The sequence below is a fragment of the Mixophyes fleayi genome, chromosome 8 (assembly GCF_038048845.1).
Source record: "Mixophyes fleayi isolate aMixFle1 chromosome 8, aMixFle1.hap1, whole genome shotgun sequence".
In the NCBI taxonomy this organism is placed as follows: Eukaryota; Metazoa; Chordata; class Amphibia; order Anura; family Limnodynastidae; genus Mixophyes; species Mixophyes fleayi.
In genome coordinates this window covers 21,619,078-21,643,781 of record NC_134409.1, presented here as the reverse complement: position 1 = coordinate 21,643,781, position 24,704 = coordinate 21,619,078, and the positions used below count along the sequence as shown (strand labels likewise).

At 39.5% G+C, this 24,704-nt stretch overlaps 1 protein-coding gene across 2 annotated transcripts in view; it reads left to right on the top strand.

The window, feature by feature from the left end:
* The first annotated feature begins 2,058 nt into the window (after positions 1-2,058).
* The window catches only part of LOC142099006 (cytosolic carboxypeptidase 6-like), a 1,251,957-nt gene continuing 1,229,311 nt past the window's right edge, over positions 2,059-24,704 (top strand). The window contains exons 1-2 of one of the 2 annotated variants that reach the window (XM_075182041.1): positions 2,059-2,144; positions 13,060-13,178. Coding sequence is in view for 1 of the 2 variants with exons in the window: in XM_075182040.1 (XP_075038141.1) it covers positions 2,066-2,144 (79 nt within the window). In the remaining variant the exon portion in view is untranslated. The remainder of the gene's footprint in view (positions 2,145-13,059; positions 13,179-24,704) is intronic. The other variant, XM_075182040.1, reaches the window with a different exon arrangement.

The window sequence follows — 24,704 nt, the reverse complement described above, 5'->3', positions numbered from 1 at the left end:
AGGCTGCATGACGGTTTATCAAGTTCTGCTGCTTATTGCTGCTTTCACTACACAATTCAATTAAGTACTAATAGCCAATCAAGTAATGTTTGAGGAGTGTTATGGTTTTTCACCTTTAAAGGTGGTGTTTTCAACATGTTAAAACAGTGGTCTAAGTGGACATTTAGAAGTGGCGGTATGAAAAATGTAATGGGGATGTAAGTGAATAGAATTGTATAGTTTTAAAATGAAAGCAGTAGGAGAAGTGGTGGGTTGGCATACCACCGTATATATATCTCCAACTTCCACCACTGCTCTGAACTGATTCCTGCAATCTAATGTGTCTCGTCAAAGTCATTCATCCTGCATTAGCTGTTTAGTTCCCTAATTTCCCACTGTAAATATTAGGAGACTTGAACTGGAAAATAAAAACTTCAGTGAGAATCAGAAATATATTAAAGTGGGCTTGTCTCCTGTACACAGTGGGGACAGCCAATTTGTGAGCTGAACCAATATTCATGAAACTGCAGCTTTTCAATTCTTTAGACATGGTTGATATCAGTAAAACACAATAATGTAAATTGTCAGGATATATATTTGCCTACTCTCCTCTCTCGGATCTAGTGCAGAGTTGGGGCTTAATGATGCGATTAGCCCCACCCCCCGCTGTGTGATGTCACAAACAATGACTGGGGCAGGGCTATGGTGACACAATGTCATCATTCTGCCCCCTTTCACACTTGCCACCTGGCCTCCCCTCTGGAACAAAAAGTTGGTATGTATTATATATTCAGATAACCCATTTAATCTATATAGGTCATACCTACAGACCCATACCATTCCAAAGTGTGGTAGCATTCTCATTTTTACTTTCCCACTTGTTTTCCAAATTTCATACCCTTAATTGATTGACAAGAATGGCCTCATAGAGTTAGGAGCCAATCCTGTGAAAACCCAGAGGACATACTGCTTGCTTTTGTGTGTAGCACACAAATTTATTTTTAACACCCTCACTTAGAGTTAAGCTAGGAAGCACCCCCTTCCCAACTCTAAATCTTTCTGTACACTTTAAATTGCCCACCCATCTTCCAGCAGCATAACATGGTTTTACCAATGTGTAATGTTATATCTTCTAGCTGGATTTGTTCTGAGCTCTAATTCAGGCCCTAAAAGTAGTTTTTAATACCGATGGTTCATTTAAGTCCTGGTTATTGCCATTGGGAAATAAGTGGTGAAAGCAGGAGCAGAATTTTAGAGACATGTTAGTGCTGCAATATGCAATGTGAGTGAATAATACCTACATTGGGAATTATGCACCCTACAAACTCACTCCTCTCTATCCACAAACCCTTTCTCCATATTTTTTTGCTGGGAAAAATGGGCAGGTAACCAAGCAGAATATATCTAGTTGACCTATTTGACACATCCCTGGCAGAATATTATTATGCTGTTCAGGATTTTCACTTCCTGAAGTGTTGTCACCAGGAATGATGATTTCTGACCCCTTTGCCCTCTAAATTATACTATTCTCACTTTTTATATTGTGTGCAATTATTTAATCAGCAAAAAGGCTGTCAGTAGATATTTTATTTTCAATAATGTTCTCAAGGTTTGACTGTCCTTATGCCACAGTACTTTTCTTCCTATTTTAAACATCAGTAATTCTGAACCATAAATGGATTCTAATCAAAAGTATATATCCTCCCCTCACTTAGTGCTGATTAAAGATGTGAACTGGCTCAGGTTTGTAGATATTGATTTTATTTACAAGTTGCTTTCCAATTGTTGCTGAACTACTGGTCCCAGCATACTCTGACAGCTTTGGTATGCTGGGACTTTTAGTTCCACAACAGTGTGAGTACCAGTCTTTGCCTTCCTTTGCACTGAAGGCTCCAATAGTACTCAGAATGCAGACACAATACACTGTCCCTGTCCTTGCTTCACCTGCCACATCACAAGCATCTCCCCATGTATCCTGCACACTCACTCACTTCAAGCAGCACCACGGACAGCGCCGGCCACGCCTTCGTGTGACGTCAAACGCCCCACCCGGGCCCGCCTCCATCCGCCGACGTCACCAGTTGCCATGGCAGCGGCAGAACGGCGTCTCTGCTGGCTGTGGATGACAACAAACATGGCGGAGGGCAGCGGGTGTACAGAGACAAGTATGTGTTTGTTTTGCTTTGTAGGTGCCGGGGGGGTGGAGGTGGGGGCTAGAAGAGCCAGTGTATAGTCATGTGGATACAGCACTTAGCCCATAATCATTATCAGTGCTTCATAGCGGAGGCAGTAATTACTACAATAGATAGATAATTTACACATAGTGTTAACATAATTACATTTTCATGCCAACAAGGTGTACTTTTAAATATAGCATAAAATATAATATTATATCTTGTTAAAATTGATTTTTGTAGGATATATATTTAGGATACATATATTTATTGTGAATAATATTCAAAATCTAATTCTATCTATCTATCTATCTATCTATCTATCTATCTATCTCATATATATTTATCTATATCATATCTATCTATTTATCTCCTATATATCTATCTCATATCTATCTATCCCAGGGCCATCTTAACAACATTATGGGCCCCCAGGCAAAGCAGTGCATCGGGGCCCCTAGATATAGATATAGATATATAGATGGATACAGATATAGATATAGATATATAGAGATAGAGATAGATAGATGTACTTGCTCAGTGACCCTTGAAGGTTTTTTTTTTCAGGTTTTTTTCTTTTGCAGGATTATTTATTCTCATTAAGAACCGTGCCTATGGGACCCCCCTGCCCGTGGGGCCCCCGGGCACCTGCCCATCATGCCCAATGGAAAAGATGGCCCTGATCTATCCTATATCTATCTATCTATCTATCTATCTATCTATCTATCTATCTATCTATCTCATATCTATTTATCTATATCATATCTATCTATTTATCTCCTATTTATGTATCTCATATCTATCTATCCTATATCCATCTATCCCATATCTATCTATCTATCTATCTATCTATCTATCTATCTATCTATCTATCATTGCTGGTTAATAATGGTTTTGTTCTTCTGCTGACAAACAATTGAGTTAGCCAGACTAATTATACAGACAGGATAGATAGATAGATAGATAGATAGATAGATAGATAACGGGGCAGCACAGTGGCCTAGTGGTTAGCACTTCTGCCTCACAGCACTGGGGTCATGAGTTTGATTGCCGACCATGGCCTTATCTGTGTGGAGTTTGTATGTTCTCCCTGTGTTTGCGTGGGTTTCCTCCGGGTGCTCCGGTTTCCTCCCACACTCCAAAAACATACTGCTAGGTTAATTGGCTGCTATCAAAATTGACCCTAGTCTCCCTCTCTGTCTGTCTGTGTCTGTGAGTGTGTGTCTATATTAGGGAATTTAGACTGTAAGCTCCAATGGGGCAGGGACTGATGTGAATGAGTTCTCTGTACAGCGCTGCGGAATTAGTGGCGCTATATAAATAAATGATGATGATGATGATAGATAATCTATCTTTATCCATCTATCTATCTAGCTATCTATCTATCCATCATTATTTGTTAATAATGGTTTTGTTCTTCTGCTGACAAAGAATTGAGTTAGCCAGACTAATTATACAGACAGTAAGCTGATTATCTTATTGTTGTGTTCATCACCATTTTTCTGCCAAAGACCTGTGATATACTCTTATTAGCGTCATTACCATTAAATGTTATTATGTATTGTTACCACAGTACAGCTGTCAGGGTTATCAGTGTCTCTGACATGTTGCTAAATATCCATAGTCGTGAGTGCACTTTTTTATTCTCATTAAGTTGGGATCCCCACAACAAACTGCTAATTACTAGTAATAATTATTGTTAGAATGAAACATTTCCGTGTCACAGACCTGCCACACAATACTCATTATTACTAATGGATTATTGTTATGATAATTAACCACTTACAGTGTTTTAAAGACCAGCTAATCATTTATATCACTAATCATATACTGTTATTATTAATTAGTCCCCTTCTACTGTGCTTAAATTTGAATACATTGAGATACAACTATTAGATCATTTTATGGATTTTTTGAATATACACAGAAACTATAAAATAGGTTACAGTGTGAACTTCAGTTAAGTGACATAATATATATTTTACAAATTTGTCAAAATTAAAGTGCTAGTGTTTAGGATTTTGAACATTTAGTAAAAATACAATTGAGTACTTGAATAATTATAGCGGTGAAATTTTCAGCTTACATAATTTTCAGATTTGTTTTCTAAATAGTATTTTTATTGTTATTGTTATTATTATTATTATTATTATTATTATTATTATTGCTATTGTTATTATTTGGTATTTACACAATTGTGGAATACATTTGGAAGGGTGATAATAAAGCTTGATGAAACTAAAAGAACATGCTGTAGGTAAAATATTGGTAAATTATTAGAATGTACAAGTATAAGTTCCATAAACATTTTTGTGTACTTAATGGAATATACTGAATTTAAGAGAGCAGGCATAAAATATATATATTTTTTAATGATATTTATCCATTATTTGAGAAAAGAAGTTTGACACAGTTTTAACATCACATTTGATTTTATGAAATTGTGAGGTAGCATTTAGGCGACTAAATCATCATCATCATCTATTTATTTATATAGCGCCACTAATGCCACAGCGCTGTACAGAGAACTCTCACATCAGTCCCTGCCCCATTGGAGCTTACAATCTAAATCCCCCAACATACACACACACACACACACATACAGACACAGACTGAGAGAGACGAAGGGCAATCTAAAAGCAGCCAATTAACCTACCTGTATGTTTTTGGAGTGTGGGAGGAAACCGGAGCACCCGGAGGAAACCCACGCAAACACAGGGAAAACATACAAACTCCACACAGATAAGGCCATGGTCGGGAATCAAACTCATGTATCCAGTGCTGTGAGGCAGAAGTGCTAACCACTTAGCCACCGTGCTGCCCAAATTAATATACTGTTTGATTATAAGAGCTTCCGAAAATATATATTGGAGGTCATTTGCAAAACGTACCTGATATGCAGTTTCAAATGTTTGGATTTGCACTGCTCTGCCTTTAAGGTGCGCATAGTGCACACCATGGTACGTGCCAACTCTCTGCTCTAAGGAGTCACCTTCACAGTTTAGAAATGTGCCTGGGTGTGCAGAAAGACAGACAAATCTGAAAAGGGGCACTGTATAAAAGCGTAAAGGTCAAACAAAGTCCAAACTCTTACCCGATTCATCTCACCCCCATACTTGCAATCATTGAAAACCTTCTCTCTGGCAGATCCCGGAGAGGAGGTCAGGTGGCAAGTGCGGGTGGAGGCCAGGTGGCTGAATTATGACATCACGCCCTGCCTCCATCCACTTCAGTAGTAAAGTGGGTGGGATCCGGGAGGGAGGCCTGTTCTTCCAGGAGTCGGGAGACTCCCTGAAATCTACATCACTTGGAGTACACCTGGGAATACTCTGCTGTGCAACATGGAGGGGCTGAACTGGTTGCACTAAAACTATAGGACGAGACCTATAGAGTTATGGCCCTCCATAGAGTAAGGATCACATCTGAAAATAAGAGCTCTCCTCACTTTGCAAGGCCTGCCCAATCCTCCCCACTGCCTGTACAAACTTGTCCTTCTCTGGCAAAAGTCACCATCGTGCCTCATAAACTCATGAACATCATCAAAAAGCAATTTGCACAGAGTCCATGGGTGAACACAGCGCTGCGTTCGTCTATGGACATGTTTGTCTAGCGGGTAGGAAGGTGGATGGGAAGGTTAGGAGGTTTGACCCGTCCAACGCTGCTCAGTAGCAGGTGCATTAAAGTCCTTTTTGGTGACTGACCCCTCCCCAGAGGCCACCATATTAAATGTTCTGTTGCTGATGTTAGTCAGCATAGGGCAGGATGCATAGGCTGACAGTGTGCATAGCCGTCACTGCAGAGTAGGGCCTTATTATCCAATAGGCTGACAAGGCTGCAGCCTATGGCGCAAAGCTTTTGGGGGGAAGGGGGTGGTGATATATGCCAGATTTTAAGGACGAGTTTCTTTTTACCTACCACATATTAGCCTGGCATGGAAGACGAAGAGGTGTTAAATGCCCAGGTTTGCCTGAACCATTATTCAGGCCCTGCTGCAGAGTGCCTTTTTCCTCCATGTGGGCTACCTCTTCCTACGTCCTTCAGCACATATGGGGCTGTTGTCTACTGATCAACTTCCCAGTATGCAGAGACCACATAGGTGGCGCACAAAGGATTCTGCCTTCCAGAACAACAGCAGCCTTTTAGCAGTTTTTTAAATCCTGGTGAGTTCTATTAATGGTTTGGAGGTAGTACTATAATGTAATGTGGGTTATTGTTATTTTGCAGTGGGGGCTATTAATGTAATGTGGGGATTGAGGGGTGATATAAATATAATGGTTGAGCTAATAATTTAATGTTGGAGATGGTGGGGACTCTTAATGATAATGTGAAGGCTATTAATGTAATATGGCTGCTGTTGGGGGCTCATAAAGTTATGGTTTAGTTTTCCTTTAAAGTTGACCTTCTATCCATGAAAACATCTGTGCAACTCATTGCCATATACAGTAGGCTACGAAAAATTAGGTTGTAAAATATAATTTGTTGATATTTTTGTGGATATGGTCTTTTTACTTTTTTTAAATAACTTTCCCCTCTTCTGACCCCTACACACTACAGTGATCTTGAGTGATGTAACTGTTGGTTGGGTGACTATTATGATGTTTCTGATTCCAGCATAGCCAAGTAAATTTGTACTTGCACAGCAACAATGTTGAAAAAGACAGGATCAAGGACGAATGTTATGGTGTTGTGCGATTACTCATAGGCACTCGTGAAGGAAAATTGTAATCTTACATTGGCACCAGTGACAACTCGGGGATGCATAATAAATTGCCTCGTTGCTCTGGTATTATACCTGTGTACATAGAAAGTGAGATCAATATTGTAGGAATTGTATTGCCTTGTTGAAGCATTTAATATCAGAGGTGAATGATAGGTGGCTCACTGAGTTACAGGTTGTGGAACAAGGGAAGCTTGAGGGCTGTCATTGAGATCTGATCTATAGACCTATATGACTAAACTCATCAGCACACTCCCAATAGTGTCTGTTCAGCTGCTAAATTCATAATGTCACCCACCTTGTATATATAATGTGTTTTAGTGCTTTGTAGCTCTTTATCAGGGGTGCACAACCTTTTTTGGACCAGAGCCGTATTGGAAGGGGTACTTATTTGAAGGGGCCACAATAAAACTTGTCTTGCTTAAAGATGTAAAATATATAGACTTTACTACAGGAAAGAGGAACCTTTTTGCAGTTTCCTTACCTCAGTAATGCTTCATTACATTGTTAAAAGTCGCATGGGGACATGATGGCAATGTGTGTGCCACCAGGGGGCCATAGCCATTCTATGTAGTTGGTGTGATCAGGTCACATGGGAGCGAGTTAGACCCCTCACCTGTAACACTTTTGGCATTCCTCACCTGTATTGCAAAATATCTCTGCCCAACTTCTGCAGTAACACAGTCCCTCTTTTCCCTCTGTATTAACACCTCCCCTCATTCCTGTAATAACACAGCCATTCCCAAATTTGTAGTAATACATTTCACCCCTCACCCCTGTTGTAACAAATTCCTTCCCCCCACCCACCTCTCCCCTGTAACACATGTTACTTCTCACCATTATAGTAGTACTTGCTCCATCACCTCTGTTGTCACACATACCACTCTAACCTGTTTAGGAACACCCCCCTCCCCTATAACACATCCCCCCTCACCTATAACACATCACCCCCTTAAATCTGTAGTAACATGGTTCTCTTACCTCTGTACTAACACATTCCCCCATCACCTGTGTTTTAACTCACCCATATCTGTAATAACAATTTTCCCCTCTACCTTGTAAAAGCGCCCTCGCTCTGTAGCAAGACCCCCCCCATAGCAAAATACTGCTCCTTTATAGCAACACATTCTCCACCCCATAGCAACACATTACCCCCTGTAATAACACATTCACTCATTGTGTCCCTTGTCCATAGCAATACTGGGCCTCCATAGACACAGTGAGACCCATTTACAATTCATGTTAGATAAAGGAGGATTCAGGATGCAGGGATAGAGATATTGCAATAGTATTTGTGTCCCGGAGCTCCCTTATCTGTCCTATGACCCACCAGTTGCAAATATGACCTTGTGGGTCACGTGCTGTGCACCAGTGCTTCATATAGTAGCTTGTGTTTTATGTGAATTTGTACCCGAAAGCCTACTGAGCTGTGTGTGCGTGCATCTATTTTTATAGCACTTCTTAAAGAATAAGTTTACCTTTATTGAACTATATGCTTTGAGCCTTACGATTATTTTAACTAACAAAAAGTCTTCCCTTGCTCTTCTGCTTTTCAAAATATACCCTCTATCACAGTGTATTTAAGGGCTTGTTGCACTTCATCATTTGCCAAGGGCAATAATTTTAAATGGCAGTTAGGCATCAGTCCCCTCTAGCCAGGGGCAAACGCAGGATTTGTAGAGGGGGGTTTTCACACCACGGCACCAGTGGACGTGACCAGCATGCATGGAGGCGTGGCTATAGTTTTAGACAGTGCTTGGCTGCTCTCCAACTCTTCCTATCCCCTTAATATACATGGGCAATGCTGCATGCACTACTGTTAGGTGCGTAGAGCTGTGTGAAGCGGGAGCAAGGTCCAGTCACCTCAATTATACAGTGCCCCAGGCTTGAAGGGGGGTTTCCAGGCACTAGGAAACCCCCTCTCGGTTTGTCTATGCTAGCCATATCAAATTCCCCAAATTACTGGTTTTTAAACATCCAGCTTTCAGCTTTCAGTTGATATACAATAAATACATAAAGATGTAGCAAGTGTTAAACTAATATTTAACTAATATTTAACAAGCACATCTTCATTCATGCAGCGCTCTTGGACTCTTTAAGGAAAAACACATCAAGCTTTTTTCCAAACTGGAATATTGAAATTCCCTCCAATGCATTTTATGGCAGCACATGGCACTTTGACAGATTCGTACCACGCATGTCAGATGAATGAAAAGTATGCAACTAACTCTTACTGTGCTTTATAAATGAAATGACTATGTTCGGGTCCCAGGTTAAATGAATAAATCAGCAGCATCTGTGGTCTAAGTGGAGGTAACTGTCAGTCACTTGGAAAAAAAACCACAGCAGCGAAGAATAGCAAAAAACTATAAGTGACTCACAGCTACTTCTGGTCAGACCACAGACGCTGCACTATGTAATCATTAATAAATACATACATAAATTACCCAAAAATTGGTTGTGTACCCCCTTAAATTCTTAGCCAGTACCTGTTATTGACAAATGGGTTGGTTTCCGCGATAACAAGGAAATAAGAAGCTACTAATAATTTTAGGCCAGTTTGAATATTTTACTAACATAACCACCCTTCGTGTTCTATCCTTCATTGAATTCTTCATTATCAAGCTGCGGGTTTGAAAAGTGGAGATGTTGCCTATAGCAACCAATCAGATTCTAGATGTCATTTATTTAGTACATTATACAAAATGACAGCTAGAATCTGATTGGTTGCTATAGGCAGCATCTCCACTTTTTCAAACCCGCAGTTTAGTAAATATACCATCTAATGTCCCTATAAGTTACAGAAAGGGATACATTATTCCATGGACTCTGGGCTTGTGTCAGTGGTGACATGGTATAATGTTGGTGCATTTTGAGTTAATGTATGTACTGGCTGCATTATCAGATAAAGGTCCCTACATGGTTCTGGAGCTATAATCAGCTCAGTGTAGGAGTTGTGTCAGGAAGAGCTGTGATTTCTCTCTTTCACTTTGCTCATTCTTTTGAAATGTTTTTCTTTTAATGAGGACATACTGGTTTCGGTGTTACTTATAAAAATATGGATAAGCTGTAATTTACCCTGTTAGGACTATGAAATGTACTTTTTTGCATGCTAATTGTAGCTGCAATTCTCAGCTAGGCAGAGTTTGTGTAAGTCAATGGTTTTATTATTTTCTATTTTTCAGATTTTCAGTGTAAAGCAGCGATAGGTAACAGGCAACCCTAGGGCCACATGTGGCCCTTACTGTATTGCCACATTGTCCCCCAGCTCCTACCTGCTTTATTGTCAGGTTTATTTGTTATAGCTTGTAGTGCTTATTGAAATTGCCTGCTGATTTGTTATTACAGATAGGTGTGACTTTCTTTGATTATTGTTAGCGTATTACTGAGATTAAGGGTAAAGTGTGGCCCTTTTGAAGGTTAGAGGGCCACACCATGCGCCCCAAAGTATATCAGGTTGCCTATCACTGGTATAAGGGTACGTGGATGTGCATTTTTCATCTGCTTGTGAGTTGCTTTTGATGGATAGACATATCGTAAATGTTAGTTTGTGATTGTTTTTGGTTAGTCTATGAGTAATTTTGGTCTGTTGTATATGAAGGGCTTTGGAGGTACCATGGAGGCCTGGGGAGACGATGAGCAAGAAGAAAAAATGTGTTACTGTGTTATAGAGCATAGGTGTCGCCGATCCCAACCAATAAGGCTGGGTACACACTACAGAAAATTTCTCCCGATGTGATATCATTAACGATTTTATCAACAAGTCACGATCAGCCGATTCCTGTGTACACACTATACACGTTTTACAAGATTTACCTTCAGATCTGTGCTCTTCATTTGTCATAACCATTGGCTGAAAAGATTGTGACTCTGAAAACTCTATGGAGGTTTGGTCGTGAGTGCATACACACTGCACAATTGGAATGTTCATTCCATAATTGAACAGGATTTTTAGTCCGTTAATAAAATCAAATGAATCGATAAAATGTGCTTTGGAACAATAGTCGTTCAGCGTTGAGGCATACACACTAATGCGATATCGGGCCGAACGGTCTTTTATCATGTGAGTGGCCTGATAATTAGGTGAAATACCTGTAGTGTGTGAGCAGCCTAAGAGTCTACTGTCAATTTTCTAGTGTGAGGGGCAACTGCAACTTTTCTACATCTACAGATACTAGCCCCCAAGGTATGCACACTTGTGCATTTCTTCACTGGAACCAATGATCCTGGCGTGCTTCCATCTCTTATCTACCGTCTCTCAACACAGCGGAACATGGGCAGATTAAATCTGTTTTGTGTGCACATACCCTAACTATACATAGTTTATATTTTTGGTCATTTTTGCTTGTCTGCATTTATTTTAATTTGTTCTCTGTTTTAAAAGCAGAATTTTTCGTCCATCTAGTTTACCATCCTTGGTGCCACGGGCTATGAATTGAAGTGCCGGGTAGTGCTATTTCTAAAGAATCATTTTGTCCCCATTTGCAAGCAGAACATGTAATTGTGAAGGAACATGAACCGTTCTGTGCATAAAAGGACTGTGGAAGTGCAAAATAATTGTGTCCACACTAGAGTAGAACATATAAAAATAGATCACGCGCACTTATAGAGTGAATTTATTTTTAGAGTTCCTGCTCTGTTATAATTAGAGTCTCAGTACCACTGTATGCTGCAGATTGCGGGCTTATTTGATTGCTCTCTATGACAACCTGTACTGCTATAATATTTAGGCGTAGCAACTTTAGACAAATAGCGAGAGAGGAAGAGGACATCATGCTGGGCCATAGTATATAAATGATGTATGTGAGCGTGACATGCATGAGCAGAATTCACGCATCACACACGCTGTGTGAATAGCATCACTTCATGCCATCTGTCGCAAATAGACTTAGCACAAGGTTCAAGTGCCCTTGTCCTATTAGCATTCCCTTAATAATATTGTTATGTAGTTATATATAGAGCCAAATATAGTATACAGTTATAGTAGGACGGATAGATGGTGACACATACACACAAACATAGTACATTATCACACTGGCACAAACGGTAGAGAGCCCTACTTTTTAGTTTACAAACAGAAAGAGTTGTTTGGGACAATGTTTGATTAAAGTTGGTTGAATATAACATTGGACTGTTAAAAGGTATTAAAGGAACATTTGAAAAATGCTCCCATTCCAACCAAGAGACCCAAATTAATCAAAGAGCCACATAGGCCAGAGCCTATGGCAGGAGAATTACAGGGGTGGCACTATAACCTTTTTGTAATCCTGACAATATCTTATAATTTGTTATCTATTTTTATATTGTATATATATTTGTATTACTGCTGAGTGTGGGGAGCAGACACCGTCAGACTGCACCCACAGGATACCAGGAAAATCTGCATTTGGGTTCCCTGCCTGTTACCCATCCCCCTAACAGAGAGTCGGGCCAGTGGACCTCCTCCTACATGGCGTGTGCACTCGTGGCAGCTGCCAATCTGAGTGAGGAACCAATCTGAGGATAGAGAGCACATGACACATGCAGTGTTGTTACTGCTCTGCAGTAATATCATCATCATCATCACCATTTATTTATATAGCGCTACTGATTCCGCAAGCGCTGTACAGAGAACTCACTCACATCAGTCCCTGCCCCATTGGAGCTTACAGTCTAAATTCCATAACATACGCACACACAGACAGAGAGAGAGGCTAGGGTCAATTTGATAGCAGCCAATTAACCTACTAGTATGTTTTTGGAGTATGGGAGGAAACCCACGCAAACACGGGGAGAACATACAAACTCCACACAGATAAGGCCATGGTCGGGAATTGAACTCATGACCCCAGTGCTGTGAGGCAGAAGTGCTAACCACTTAGCCACCATGCTGCCCATATGTTGAAGACAAAACCAGTCCTAAAGCAGTCTGGGAATAGGAACCATGCTCTAGGTGAAGGGGATGTGACTGCCGAGCTGCTAAATGTTGGTTGGCATGGTGTCTATATGTCTACTAAAGCAATCTTACTATATTTATTTTTTTAAGTGCTGCTGGAAAACACTAGACTTACCCTATTTAAGTGTTAGTCTTGCATGCTGTTACAATGGACCCTACTATTGATTTCCCCGATGGACCTGTCCCAGTCTGACATTGAATGCAGAGGTGTTTGGGCACACAAAAAAAATATAATTTTTTTACTTTATTTGTAGAATACTTTTTTTTGTAAAACTGATGGAATAATTTGGAGGATGGTGATTTGGAGCAGAAGGTTGGACCATGAATTTTAGTCCTGATCACAGTTTACATATTGTTGCCCATTAAATTTCCCGTAAGTATATCATTTTGGTCTAAACTGATGATGGACAACATGTTTTCCATGGACCTCATAGGTGTCTTCTGGTGCCACAAGTGGTCTGCTCATTACCATTGAGTACAAGCATCCGGGTCACATGATGAGTCCAGAGCGGCTTAAAGATGTGTTCATGTGGCACAGACAGTAGGTTAGCCTATGGCTGGCTGGACATGCTGGTGAGAAGGCATCAGCCTGCAATCACAGACTAACTTGCTACACAGATTGTGTGAGGTTACACAGTAGGAGCACATTCAGAGTCACTAGTAGGCGGACCAAAGATGTCAAAAAGATTGTATGTAACCCCTGTGATGGCCACATGCAGACCCCTGGCCACCACTTGCCCAATCAATCCTGCAATAACTCCTGACTTTGATATAAATGTGGGACATACATAGATAATGGTAATGTATAAACAGGCAGTTAGTTTTTCCCAAATTTATGTCAGGAATAATACAGGGGATACCAGTGTAGAATGATAGATAAACCTCCTTTTATGTGTGGTGGAAGTAAGGGTGTATCCCTGAACAAAGAAACATTCTGTTCCTGTAGATACCACAGCAAGGGGTAGATTTATTAAATGTTCTAAAAATGTATGTAGAATGTTCCCCATATCAACCAATCAGATTCTAGCTATTATTTATCCACTACATTCTACAAAATAATAAAATCTGATTGGCTGCTATGGGCAGCACCGCCAGTTTTCCTTTATTAGAAGGTTTGATGAATCGACCCCCATGTGTCTGTAAAGTATATTGGACGGTTTGCTTCCTGCAGCTATAGATAATTAGTGTGAAGGTATGTAATATGCAAATATCCTTCCAGGCATTTCCTATTTCCCAGAAAGTACATACAAGGCAAATTTGTCCTCTTCTTTATCTGACAAGTCAATGCAGCATGCAAGCTCCTAGTCTCGTCCTTCAAACAGTTAAATGTATTGTCATATTACATGACATTTCCATTAGTCTATCTTCTACAACTGGTTGCCAGTTTTCTGCAAATTATAAATAGATTCTGTCTGCTGCTCAACTAGCTCATTTTTGTAGCATATAACAAATAACAGTATTTACAGTCAGTCATTTAGTGTTTCACAATCCAAAGGTAAAATGTTCTGCCTCAGCGTAAAAATTGTGAATTAGCTAGCTGTAAAATGCAGTAATTGAAAAATATTTTTGCAGAAAAGTAACATTCTCACTAAACATCATTTGTTCAGTGTTAGACTGAATACAAATTAAAATTATCCTGCCATTCACAGGGCTGAAATTAAAAAGGGAGAGGAGTGCTCTGCTGAGATTCTTTCCTGTATAGAGTGCTTCAAAAAATAGGTTTTATAAAAGTATGTACAAAAATATAAATACTAGACAGTGCTAACAGTTTACAATAGGGTTTTTAGCCTTTCTGACCAAGACTCAGTGGTTGAAGTAGAAATTTAGAAGTGGCGGTATGAAAAACAGAATGTAATTGAATGGAATTTAATAGTTTTACAATGAAGGCAGTAGGAGAAGTGGCGGTTTGGCATACCACTGTATACACCCCACTTCCACCACTGCCAAGACCTATATCATACCTTTCAACATTTAAACTTGCGAAATCGGAACAGAATAAGCCACAGTTCGATCCGTCCAAACCCTGACTGATCAGTCCATAAATGCCCACTGAAACTCTTTGACGACATTCTTCCCACTCGTTTACAAGCCCTGACCCTTTGTCACCAAAATCGGGATAGCTGGGAATTATTCTACATTTAGGGGCATATTTACTAAACTGCGGGTTTAAAAAGGGGGAGATGTTGCCTATAGCAACCAATCAAATTCTAGCTTTAATTTTTTTTAATGCATTCTACAAAATGACAGCTAGAATCTGATTGGTTGCTATAGGCAACATCTCAACTTTTTTAAACCCGCAGTTTAGTAAATATACCCCTTAGTCTGAGTTAGTTTTGGTTCAGCTTGTAATTATGGAGTTCCTTTTTAATTACTATATATTTTTCTACAAATTATTTTTGTTTTTACGATTATTCATAAATATAACTATGTATTAGCAAAGCAGTATAATTAAAAAAATAGTGTATAATACATTACAATAATTTGTTTCTTAGTTGATAACACAAATTGTTAAATAATCCTAATGTAACAGAATGATGTTTGGTAAAGGGATATTTCACAATTGTGGACTTTGGGGGATAAAAATTATATCAATGATCTATAGAGTCAATTTTGCAAAAACAAGTTCTCTTTTAGTTTGTTAGATACATTCTACCAGGAAGGGTATCTAAAGGTATTGATAAGGCAACAGTCTGCTTTCTCTGTAATGTATGAGTACACCCACCCACACTGTCATCAGGTGGCCTACGTCAGTGGGTTTTAATTGTGCAGTGTGAATAGCTGTATATATGAAGTGTACTGTATAATAGATATCTAACAGATAATGTTGGATACTCTGCTACAGAGTGTATCTAACAACTAAAAAAAAGGTAGGCAGGGAATTTAACTTGCAAATGTATAAAAAATATACTATTAAACTAAGGTGTCACTATCATCATTAAAGGAATTTTTCATTAAAAGTTACCTTTTTTTAACCCCTTCCTCACATTAGTACTTGGGTGGGGTCCCAGTAAATGTCTCTGGTTCCTAAGGAAGGTGGACAGATGCAGTGATTAAAAATGACATCTGTCTCCTGATTGGATGCCTACACAAACAGCAAATAGTAGTCTGCAGCGGTGGTGCAGCAAAATGCAAGTGTAGGGGTAAGGGCTGGAAATTAACATTTTTACATTCAATATGTTATACTCTTTCCTTCTTTATTCAAATGAGAGAGATTTGGAAAATTGGGCAACGGTGTAAAAGGATGACCCCTGCCACTGTAGATTTGGGAAGAGAAAATAAATAGGTTATCCTTTTTCTGTGATCAGTTATCTTCTAGGCACCAGTGTAGTTTAACGTTGAGATGTTAAGTCCATTGTATAATTTAAAAGATGGTCATTCCAACTGCGAGCATTTGGCAGAAGTGGCACGGTGACCAATTTAGAGGACCTGTCACCTCTACAAATTGCTGCAATGTTGATGTCATTATAATTAATGTAAAAAGTACTTTAAAGGCAAATTAATGGTAATAGCAGAGCTTGTAACTGTGCTTTTGATTTGCAGCAATAAATTGCCCATGTAACATGTTGTCAGGGTTCTTTTTACAATACTGAAATACACCATGAAACAGGAGCATGGAAAGTGGAATTCACAAAAAAATATAACTTCATTTTAATGTTATGAATTAATCTTTAAAAATGGATATGCCTTAAGATGGGGATTATCTTATTTGTGTATTATAGGCTGGATGTGTCGCTAGCACTTGTTATTTATCAAGACCCCTCCATCTTTCTCCATTTTACTGGAGTCCATTTCTTGGCTTCAATTTGGGGCCTCTCTGGAACAGACTGGCTGCCTATGGCTAATTCCCTTCCTTCCCTTAAATTCAGCTTGTCTCTCTAGGACCTTTGCAGGTCCAGATTTAAATTGCCCTCCCCTATTTCCCCCATGGTGCCGCTATTGAATAACCCCAACTTCCCCCCTGAGAATTCTTCTCCCAACTTCAAAAAATGGATCCAAGCTGGGATCAGGGTGATTCATGACCTACTCAGTAATAACACCTGGGCCTCCATGTCGGATGATATACAACAAAAATACGATCCCTTCTGCCCCTTCTTCTTTGAATTTTTTTTAGGTCCGTCATTTTCTCACGTCCCTCCCCCAATTGATACCCTATAAAATCTTCCCTATTTTGAATAGCTATGTTTGAAATCTCCTCTTACCAAGGGTTTGATCTCCTACATTTTTAGCTGGCTGATTGAGATTGCCTTTGACTACCAAGGCCGCCAAGATCGGGATTGAGAAAGGGACTTAGTCCGCCCTCCAGATGAGTCCTGCTGGGAGGAAGTTAGAGAGGGGATTGCTACTAGCTCTATTTCCATGCAAATCAAGGAAATGGCCTACAAATTGTATTATAGGTTTTATTGCAAACCTGACAAACTCTCTAAAATGTTCCCTACGTTCACTCTGAGCTGCTGGAAGAACTGTGGTCAGAAGGGTTCGCTTCTCTACATTTGGTGGGCCTGTCCTCATATAGTCCCCTTCTGGAACATGATCCTTTATGTTCTTAACTCTATTTCAGAGCGGACATTGTTTTAGCACCCCTCGACCTTTCTCTCCCACCCCCTGCCTAAAGAGAGCGTTCCTTTTAATAAGTTGATCTCCCATATCTTCGCTGTGGCCAAATCCCTATTAGCCAACCATTGGAAGAATCCTGACCCTCCTACCGTTTTGTCTCTTAGAAAATATGTGTGGCCCAACTCAAGCATGGAATGTATCACTTATTATCTACATAATAAGCCACACAATTTTGACCTTTTCTGAGCTCCCTGGTACCTTAGGGAAAGTCGTAGTTGTTTGCCTGCCTCCGTCCCATCCCGCACTTTGTGAGCTCTCGTTCCCTTCCTGGCTCGGGTTCTGAGCCGCCTTCGGGTCCTTCGGACTGGGCAGCTTGTTCTCCAGGACTGTGTCATAAGTTTGGTTGTTTTTGTTTCTGTTATGGGCTGCTGAACATTTGTCTACCTAACATTTGATTTCACATGAGCTATGTACCTGTTTCTTTCCCTCTCCGCCTACCCCCCCATTATTTACTCCCCCACTCCCTTACTATCCTGTCCCTCTCTCCTACGGTTCACCTTTTCCCGCTACGTAATAAAAAAACTGAAGGGAATGATTTGTATGATGGTGTTATGTTGTTTATTGTACCCGCTCTTATTTCTTTCCTTTCTAAATAAAGCATTAAGAAAAGAGAAGATCTTTCTATTTCTCCAGTGAGTGATCGTCTATCCTAATATCTTCTCTCATGCACTCTATATAAGCAATGTCACCGGTGAAAGTGAGCGTTGCTCAGCTCCCCACCGACACTGGCTGGCAGCAGTAATAGAGGTCTTACTGCTCGCCAGGCCAGTCTGGTGTCAATCTACGGTATATGAGCCATCCTACCAGCTCGTCAAGCACACTGGAACTGGGGGCCAGTGCTTCCAAGTCACAGATTGGACACAAAATAAAAAAGTTATTAAATAACTAACTAAAATAAATGTATTTAAAATAATAATAGCAAAGAATGTTTTTGTTCTGTTGCACCCCTACCACCATCCTGAGACTGGCAGTCGGAGGACAGCTGCCATACTTGTACCTCCATGGTTCTTGTTAAATAGGCATCCCTATGCTTTGCAGATGGAAGCTTCGCATGAGCCCCTAACGAAGGCTACCGCCACTGATAACTGGCGATAGTGTTCACTAACCTGGGGTCTTTAATAAATAGTAAAAAAAAAATAGTTTGATGAATGCTCCAATTTTTCTTCTTGTTTTCTCCTATTCATAAGTAGACCCCCTGGTTTGTTGAGCCAAGTCTTCAAAGTTAAATAAGAGTTATGGGGATGAAGTGATCTATATTTTCAATATATATATGAATATTCTATTCCTTGTAATCTGGACTAGAACATATAGATATACCCCTTGCAAGGCTTTCGTAAGCAGCTAGTGGAAGAGCAGCACAGTGGCCTAGTGGTTAGCACTTCTGCCTCACAACACTGGGGTCATGAGTTTGATTCCCGACCATGGCCTTATTTGTGTGGAGTTTGTATGTTCTCGCCGTGTTTGCGTGGGTTTCCTCCGGGTGCTCCAGTTTCCTCCCACACTCCAAAAACATACTGGTAGGTTAATTGACAGCTATCAAAATTGACCCTGTCTGTCTGTATGTGTGTGTGTATAGTAGGGAATTTAGACTGTAAGCCCCAATGGGCAGGGACTGATGTGAATGAGTTCTCTGTACAGCGCTGCGGAATTAGTGGCGCTATATAAATAAATGATGATGATGATGAAGATGCTGTATGGAGGTGAAAAAAGGAGATGAATAAAGCAGGATTAACTGGAGAGATAATAGTTTAATTTAGGGTGGACTGATAAGAGTTTTGCGGTAATTACAGCATGGAATAAGAAATGAGAGTCTGTGTAATGGATTTAAAGGTAATTAAGGAATTGTCCTATTTACTAGCATAGCATATAGTGTATGTTTTCTGCTGTCCATACAAATACGTGGATGATGCTTTCATTTTAATTTTATATCGACAGCAATATTTATTTAGAGCATTTTCTTTTGTCTTCCCCCCCCTTCGCAATCAGCTCCCCACAAATTATAATACAGCTCGCTCTGGCTGGTCATACATTCATCCACCAAAGTACGTTTTTCACTTTTATAGAAAATCTATGCGTGTTAGCTGATGTAATTCCAGAAGCTGGAATGAAAACGTCATGCAGTTAATACTATGAAAATTGATTCTTGGTCTTCACTTTTACTCTAAGGATAAATGAATGTTTGGCGGTGATTCATCTAGGTTGATGTTCTCATGCAGCATAGGACTTGCTCTATGTACTGTGCATAAAATCAAACAGATGTGTTTGATACAAAGGACGATGCACTTGAAATTATTTTTGTTGAAGCATTTAAAAATATACTGGATTTAGATATAAAATCTCCCGAGAGACGGCCTTCGTTAAGCTACTGGCCGATAGCCGAGGAGAGAGCAAGATGCCCCTGCTAAGTGCGATGTCGCTCTACCAGGCTTTCCCCTTAGTTTAAAAGTGCATGCACCACGCTGAGGTGCTAAAGTAAGCAACAGTAATACTGTAGGCAAACCTGAAACACTACATCCAACAGAGTCTGGCGCTGCTGCTGCCTTATACAGTAATGACACTGATACTTTGAATTATGAATGGTTTCTGCTGTCATAACTGTAGGCAGACTGCAGTGGCTGTTACATGGTAGTCATGTATGGCTGCAAAGACTTGCCCCCCTTATTGCCAAATGAATTTACCTGTGTTAAGCTGTGTGTGTGTGTGTGTGTGTGTGTGTGTGTGTTTAGAATATTTTTTGTACAGTTGTCAAAACATGCAATTTATTTTATTTAATTTTAATTAATTAATGCAATTAATTTTTAAAGTAAAAACCACACTTCTAGCTGCATTGTTTCAAACCAATCAATGCCAGTTTTGAGTTCCATGGCACAGCGCAATGGCGGAACTACCATTGGAGCAGGTGCGATGCACCGGGGCCCATGGACATAATGGGACCCGCTGCACTGGAAACTAGTGAGCTGTGGACCCCCGGTTCCCTCCTCCCTGGTTCCCTGCTCCGGGACCCACAGCTCGCGAGTTCCGCCTCTAGCACAGCATATCAAGCGGCGGTTGCATAACCACATGGAAAATCGCAAAAAAAGACGCTAATTTTTTAGACGTGGTTTTCCATGATATTATTGGTAAAATCTCACGTGTTTTGAGTAGGATGCCTATAAAAAGGGCCCACTAATCTTGATCGCTAAACTGTGGCCACATGGTAGCCATGAAAATATGTTTAGAAACAGGTCTTATGATATGTACAACTTTATATATAGCACGCAGATGAATCCAGAGCCAGATGGGACAATCATCATCATCAACATGTTCATTTGCATGGGCCTATGGTAATGACAAAGATTTGCCTCCTACAGATCCTTGTAAGTTAAAATCAGATGCACTGCAAAGGGTTAAATCAGGAGTGGTTTTTCGCATGATGTTGTGTTTGCAAACCAGGAGTTTGCATTAAACCGCATGTGGTTTACTATAAACCACTTGCATCTTTTTAAACCGCCAAACATCCGATGCGACTTTAAGCAAACTGGGGATAATATAATGCTGTTTGTGTTAAAAAAATAACATCCAATGGCGTTCTTAAAATCACATAAACCACCCTTTGATGCTTCCAACACCCCCTTCCCCGGGGTTGCTGAGCTCTTTTATAATCCATATAAGGGTGTTTTTGGTGCAGTATATCTTTCAGCTTCATCAGTGATTAATACATTATACAATACACAAATCAAATAAATTTGGTTAAACACTTCATGTGGCTCATTTTTAATATGTAAATTCTGGTCCCGGTATATGTTTTATGACTTTCCAGGATGCATTTCCATTCTCTTTCCCTTACCCTTCACTAGTGAAATTAGTTGTATTTAATTTTCCAGTAAATGCAATGAGATATAACATTGCTCTGTCTTGTGACATTAACCCGCAATCTTACAAGAACAATAGGTTTCCATATCGCTGCTGAGATACGATTAATCATATGGACATATCATATAATCAGAATAATGGTGCAAGACATATAAAAATTGACACCTTATAACCTAATCAACAGTGTACTCACTCTTATATGTGATACCAGAAGTGGAATAAGTGGAGTAGAAATAGCGTTGGTGCTTTTGGTCCATCAACATTTAGAAATTTGTTAGCAAGGCTTTTTTTTTTTTTGCTAAAGGATTTCTGATGGACAAACTATTCACAAAGGTTTAATGCAGCTTTTTATGATGTGAGCAAAAAAAATCTCTGCATGGTTATGTTAATGTACAATCAAACAGCGGCATTTGGAAAATAGCTTCATCAAGACCATTTTTAATACTAATTTAAATGGTAAAAATATATGGTGTGTTACCATAAAACATGTAGAAGCACTTAGATGAAACCGGTTTCCCCCATTTAACAACCATGATGTATGCAGCAGTGTGCAAAGGTTATTCAAAATCTATTGGGATAATGGCAGAATGCATCACTTATTCTAATAGCTTATTGCTAAGAATTCAGATGGATATGATCTAATATATATTATTAACAAACGATTCATGAAAAAACAACGGACATATAAAAATGTTTTATGTTATATATAAAAGTAGAGACATACAAATTCTTACAAGAATTACTATCATCTTCGGAAAGATGATGACAGTCATGAGCTAAGAATTATATCTACCACAGATACAGGTGCGAATTCCATGCGCTTGAGTAAACAAGCAACAGAAGATTCAGCTTAAGACATGATATTTACATCGTAGTTGCCAACATTGGCAACTTGTGTCCCGGGAGGTGTGGGAGGCAGGTGGGTGAGTGGGGGCGGGGCTCAAAGAATTGTGTCATTAGCCCCACCCCCAAGGCTGACATGACTTTCTTCGGCCAATAAAAATATTAGTAGAGACGTCCGGGAGACCGACCTGGATTTCTGGTTTCTTCAGGACATTCTGGAAGAATTGGCAAGTATGATTTACATTATATATATATATATATATATATATATATATGTTTATACATATATTTTATATTCCGACCATTCCATGATTCCATGACCTTCATCTCTTTTGGCACTAATGTGTGTTAATGTCTAATGAGTTGTGTTATTTATTGCCAATTTTAATTGCTGTGTTACTTGATCTTTTCGTTATACTTTTACATCTGTGTAAGAGCAGCATGGTGGTTTAGTGGTTAGCACTTCTGCCTCACAGAATTGAGGTCATGAGTTCGATTCTCAACCATGGCCTTATCTGTGTGGAGTTTGCATGTTCTCCAAAAACATACCAGTAGGTTAATTAGCTGCTATTAAATTGACCTTAGTCTTTTATTGTTAAGTCTTTTATCTTTTATTTTTAATTAGTGGCGTTTTATAAATACATGATGATGATAAAGAGTAATATCAAAAAAACAGTTTAAACCGTTGGATTTTAAAGCACTAAAACCATAGTAATGAATGTAGACTCTACAATCGCTAGTTCAGACTCTCCATTTATTACTATGGATCAGTGCTTTAACGATTAAATACTGCGCTTAAAAAACAGTGTTTAAATTAACCGTGTGACATTACCCTAAGGATGGTGTCACACAAGAACTTTTTTACTCAGCAGAAAAACAGTGAGAGCCAGAAATTCTATAAGATTTCTGAGCGTTTTCTACTGCTGGCAGGAAGAACTGCCTGAAGAGCTCTCCGTGGTACCTAAGCAGTTTTTCAGCAGCTGGTTTAATCACTAGTGTGACAGATGCAGAAGACAAAACATAACATTCTGTGAAGCGACTCTTTCCTTCAGCTGATTTCTTGCTGGGTTTAAATTCTGCTGGCATCTTTCTCAGTGAAATCTCATTCATTTCAACACGATGGCATCTTTTAAAAAACATTTCCCCCCCCCCTTAGAAAAAAGTGGTGGTACTGGTTCTCCAGACTGTGAAATGACCGACAAAAAAAACCATGATTGTTATAACACCGACATTAGTATAATACAGACTTGCCTAAAAGCAACGCATCACATTTCCGAAGACAGCGCCAATGTTAGGACCCCGCAAATACACACCTTAGATTAAAGTGTGTGGTTGCGGGGTCCTGACATTGCCGCTTTAAATTCAGATTTCTCTATATTGCTCTGTAAAGTGACGTGAAACTGAAGTGCCAGCAAGCAGTGTGTCCGGAATTAGTAACTGTCAGCATGTTGCTCTCTCTTCGGACATGTCATGTGTCGCTTTTTAGCTAAGTCTGTATTATATTCATGTTGGTTTTATAGTGGTCGGGTTTTTTTGTAGGTATCCTTGTTGTCGGTTGTTTCATAGTTGGGAAAACGTACCCAACCCAGAAAAAAGTAGCAGAAAAAGCACTTGCGGCCACCACTCTAATGTACAGCAGTTAATACTAGAGGGGAAAAATATAATAAAACTGTAAAAGACAAAAAAAAATACTTTTATATACAAAGTTAATGTGATTTATTCTGTATGTGTGAAATATAACATTGCATTTAACTTATTGCATAAACATTATGGGCCTCATTTATTAAGGCATGTAAATGCCGTGTTTTGTGTAAAATCGCTATGCGCATGCCCAGAAACAAACCATACACTTGAAAACGCAGTAAAGTCCAATTTATCTTTGAGCACAAAGGACCCTTATTACAGCCTATGATTTCAGGGTTGGAACAGGGAGGGGACTGGGTATATGCACATAGTCTGTGTACAGTAAGGGCGTGCCAAGCTCAAGCCCACGCAGCAGCATTGATTCAAGCTTTGGGAATCTTAAAGGTACGTTCTTTTTCTGTCTCATCACTTGCACCTGCTACAGGTCTGGTGTAAGTGCTAATTAGTAGTGATGACGGTCACGTTTACAAGCTAGAACATGTGTTTGCAACCAGGTGCAACTATAAACATGAATTTTATGTACAGTGGACATTAATAACATCCTTATAAATGTATTTTATGGCGAAAAATTTTAATTTTTTTTGTCATTATGACTATATTATTAACAGATGACATTAATTGAATTTTTTTTTTCTGTGCGTTCTTTTGTGACTTTATATTCCACATATGAATTGGACGTATCCTGCAGTGTATTATGTGTTAGAGCAGAGCAGACCTAGACCCGTATTCAACAACAGACGTATCTTTACATCCGCTCCTTGTTGTATACGGACGTGTGTATGTCCGATCTATGTCCTTTTGTTAAAAAAACGCACAATTGGTTTGTTTTGCTTGCCTTAATGAGTCAAGGTCTATAACCTTATGACTGTATCACATAATGCAATCCTTGGCAGCATACCCAGAAGCTCTATCACTCCCAATACATGGCAAGCCATCTCTGCTGTCC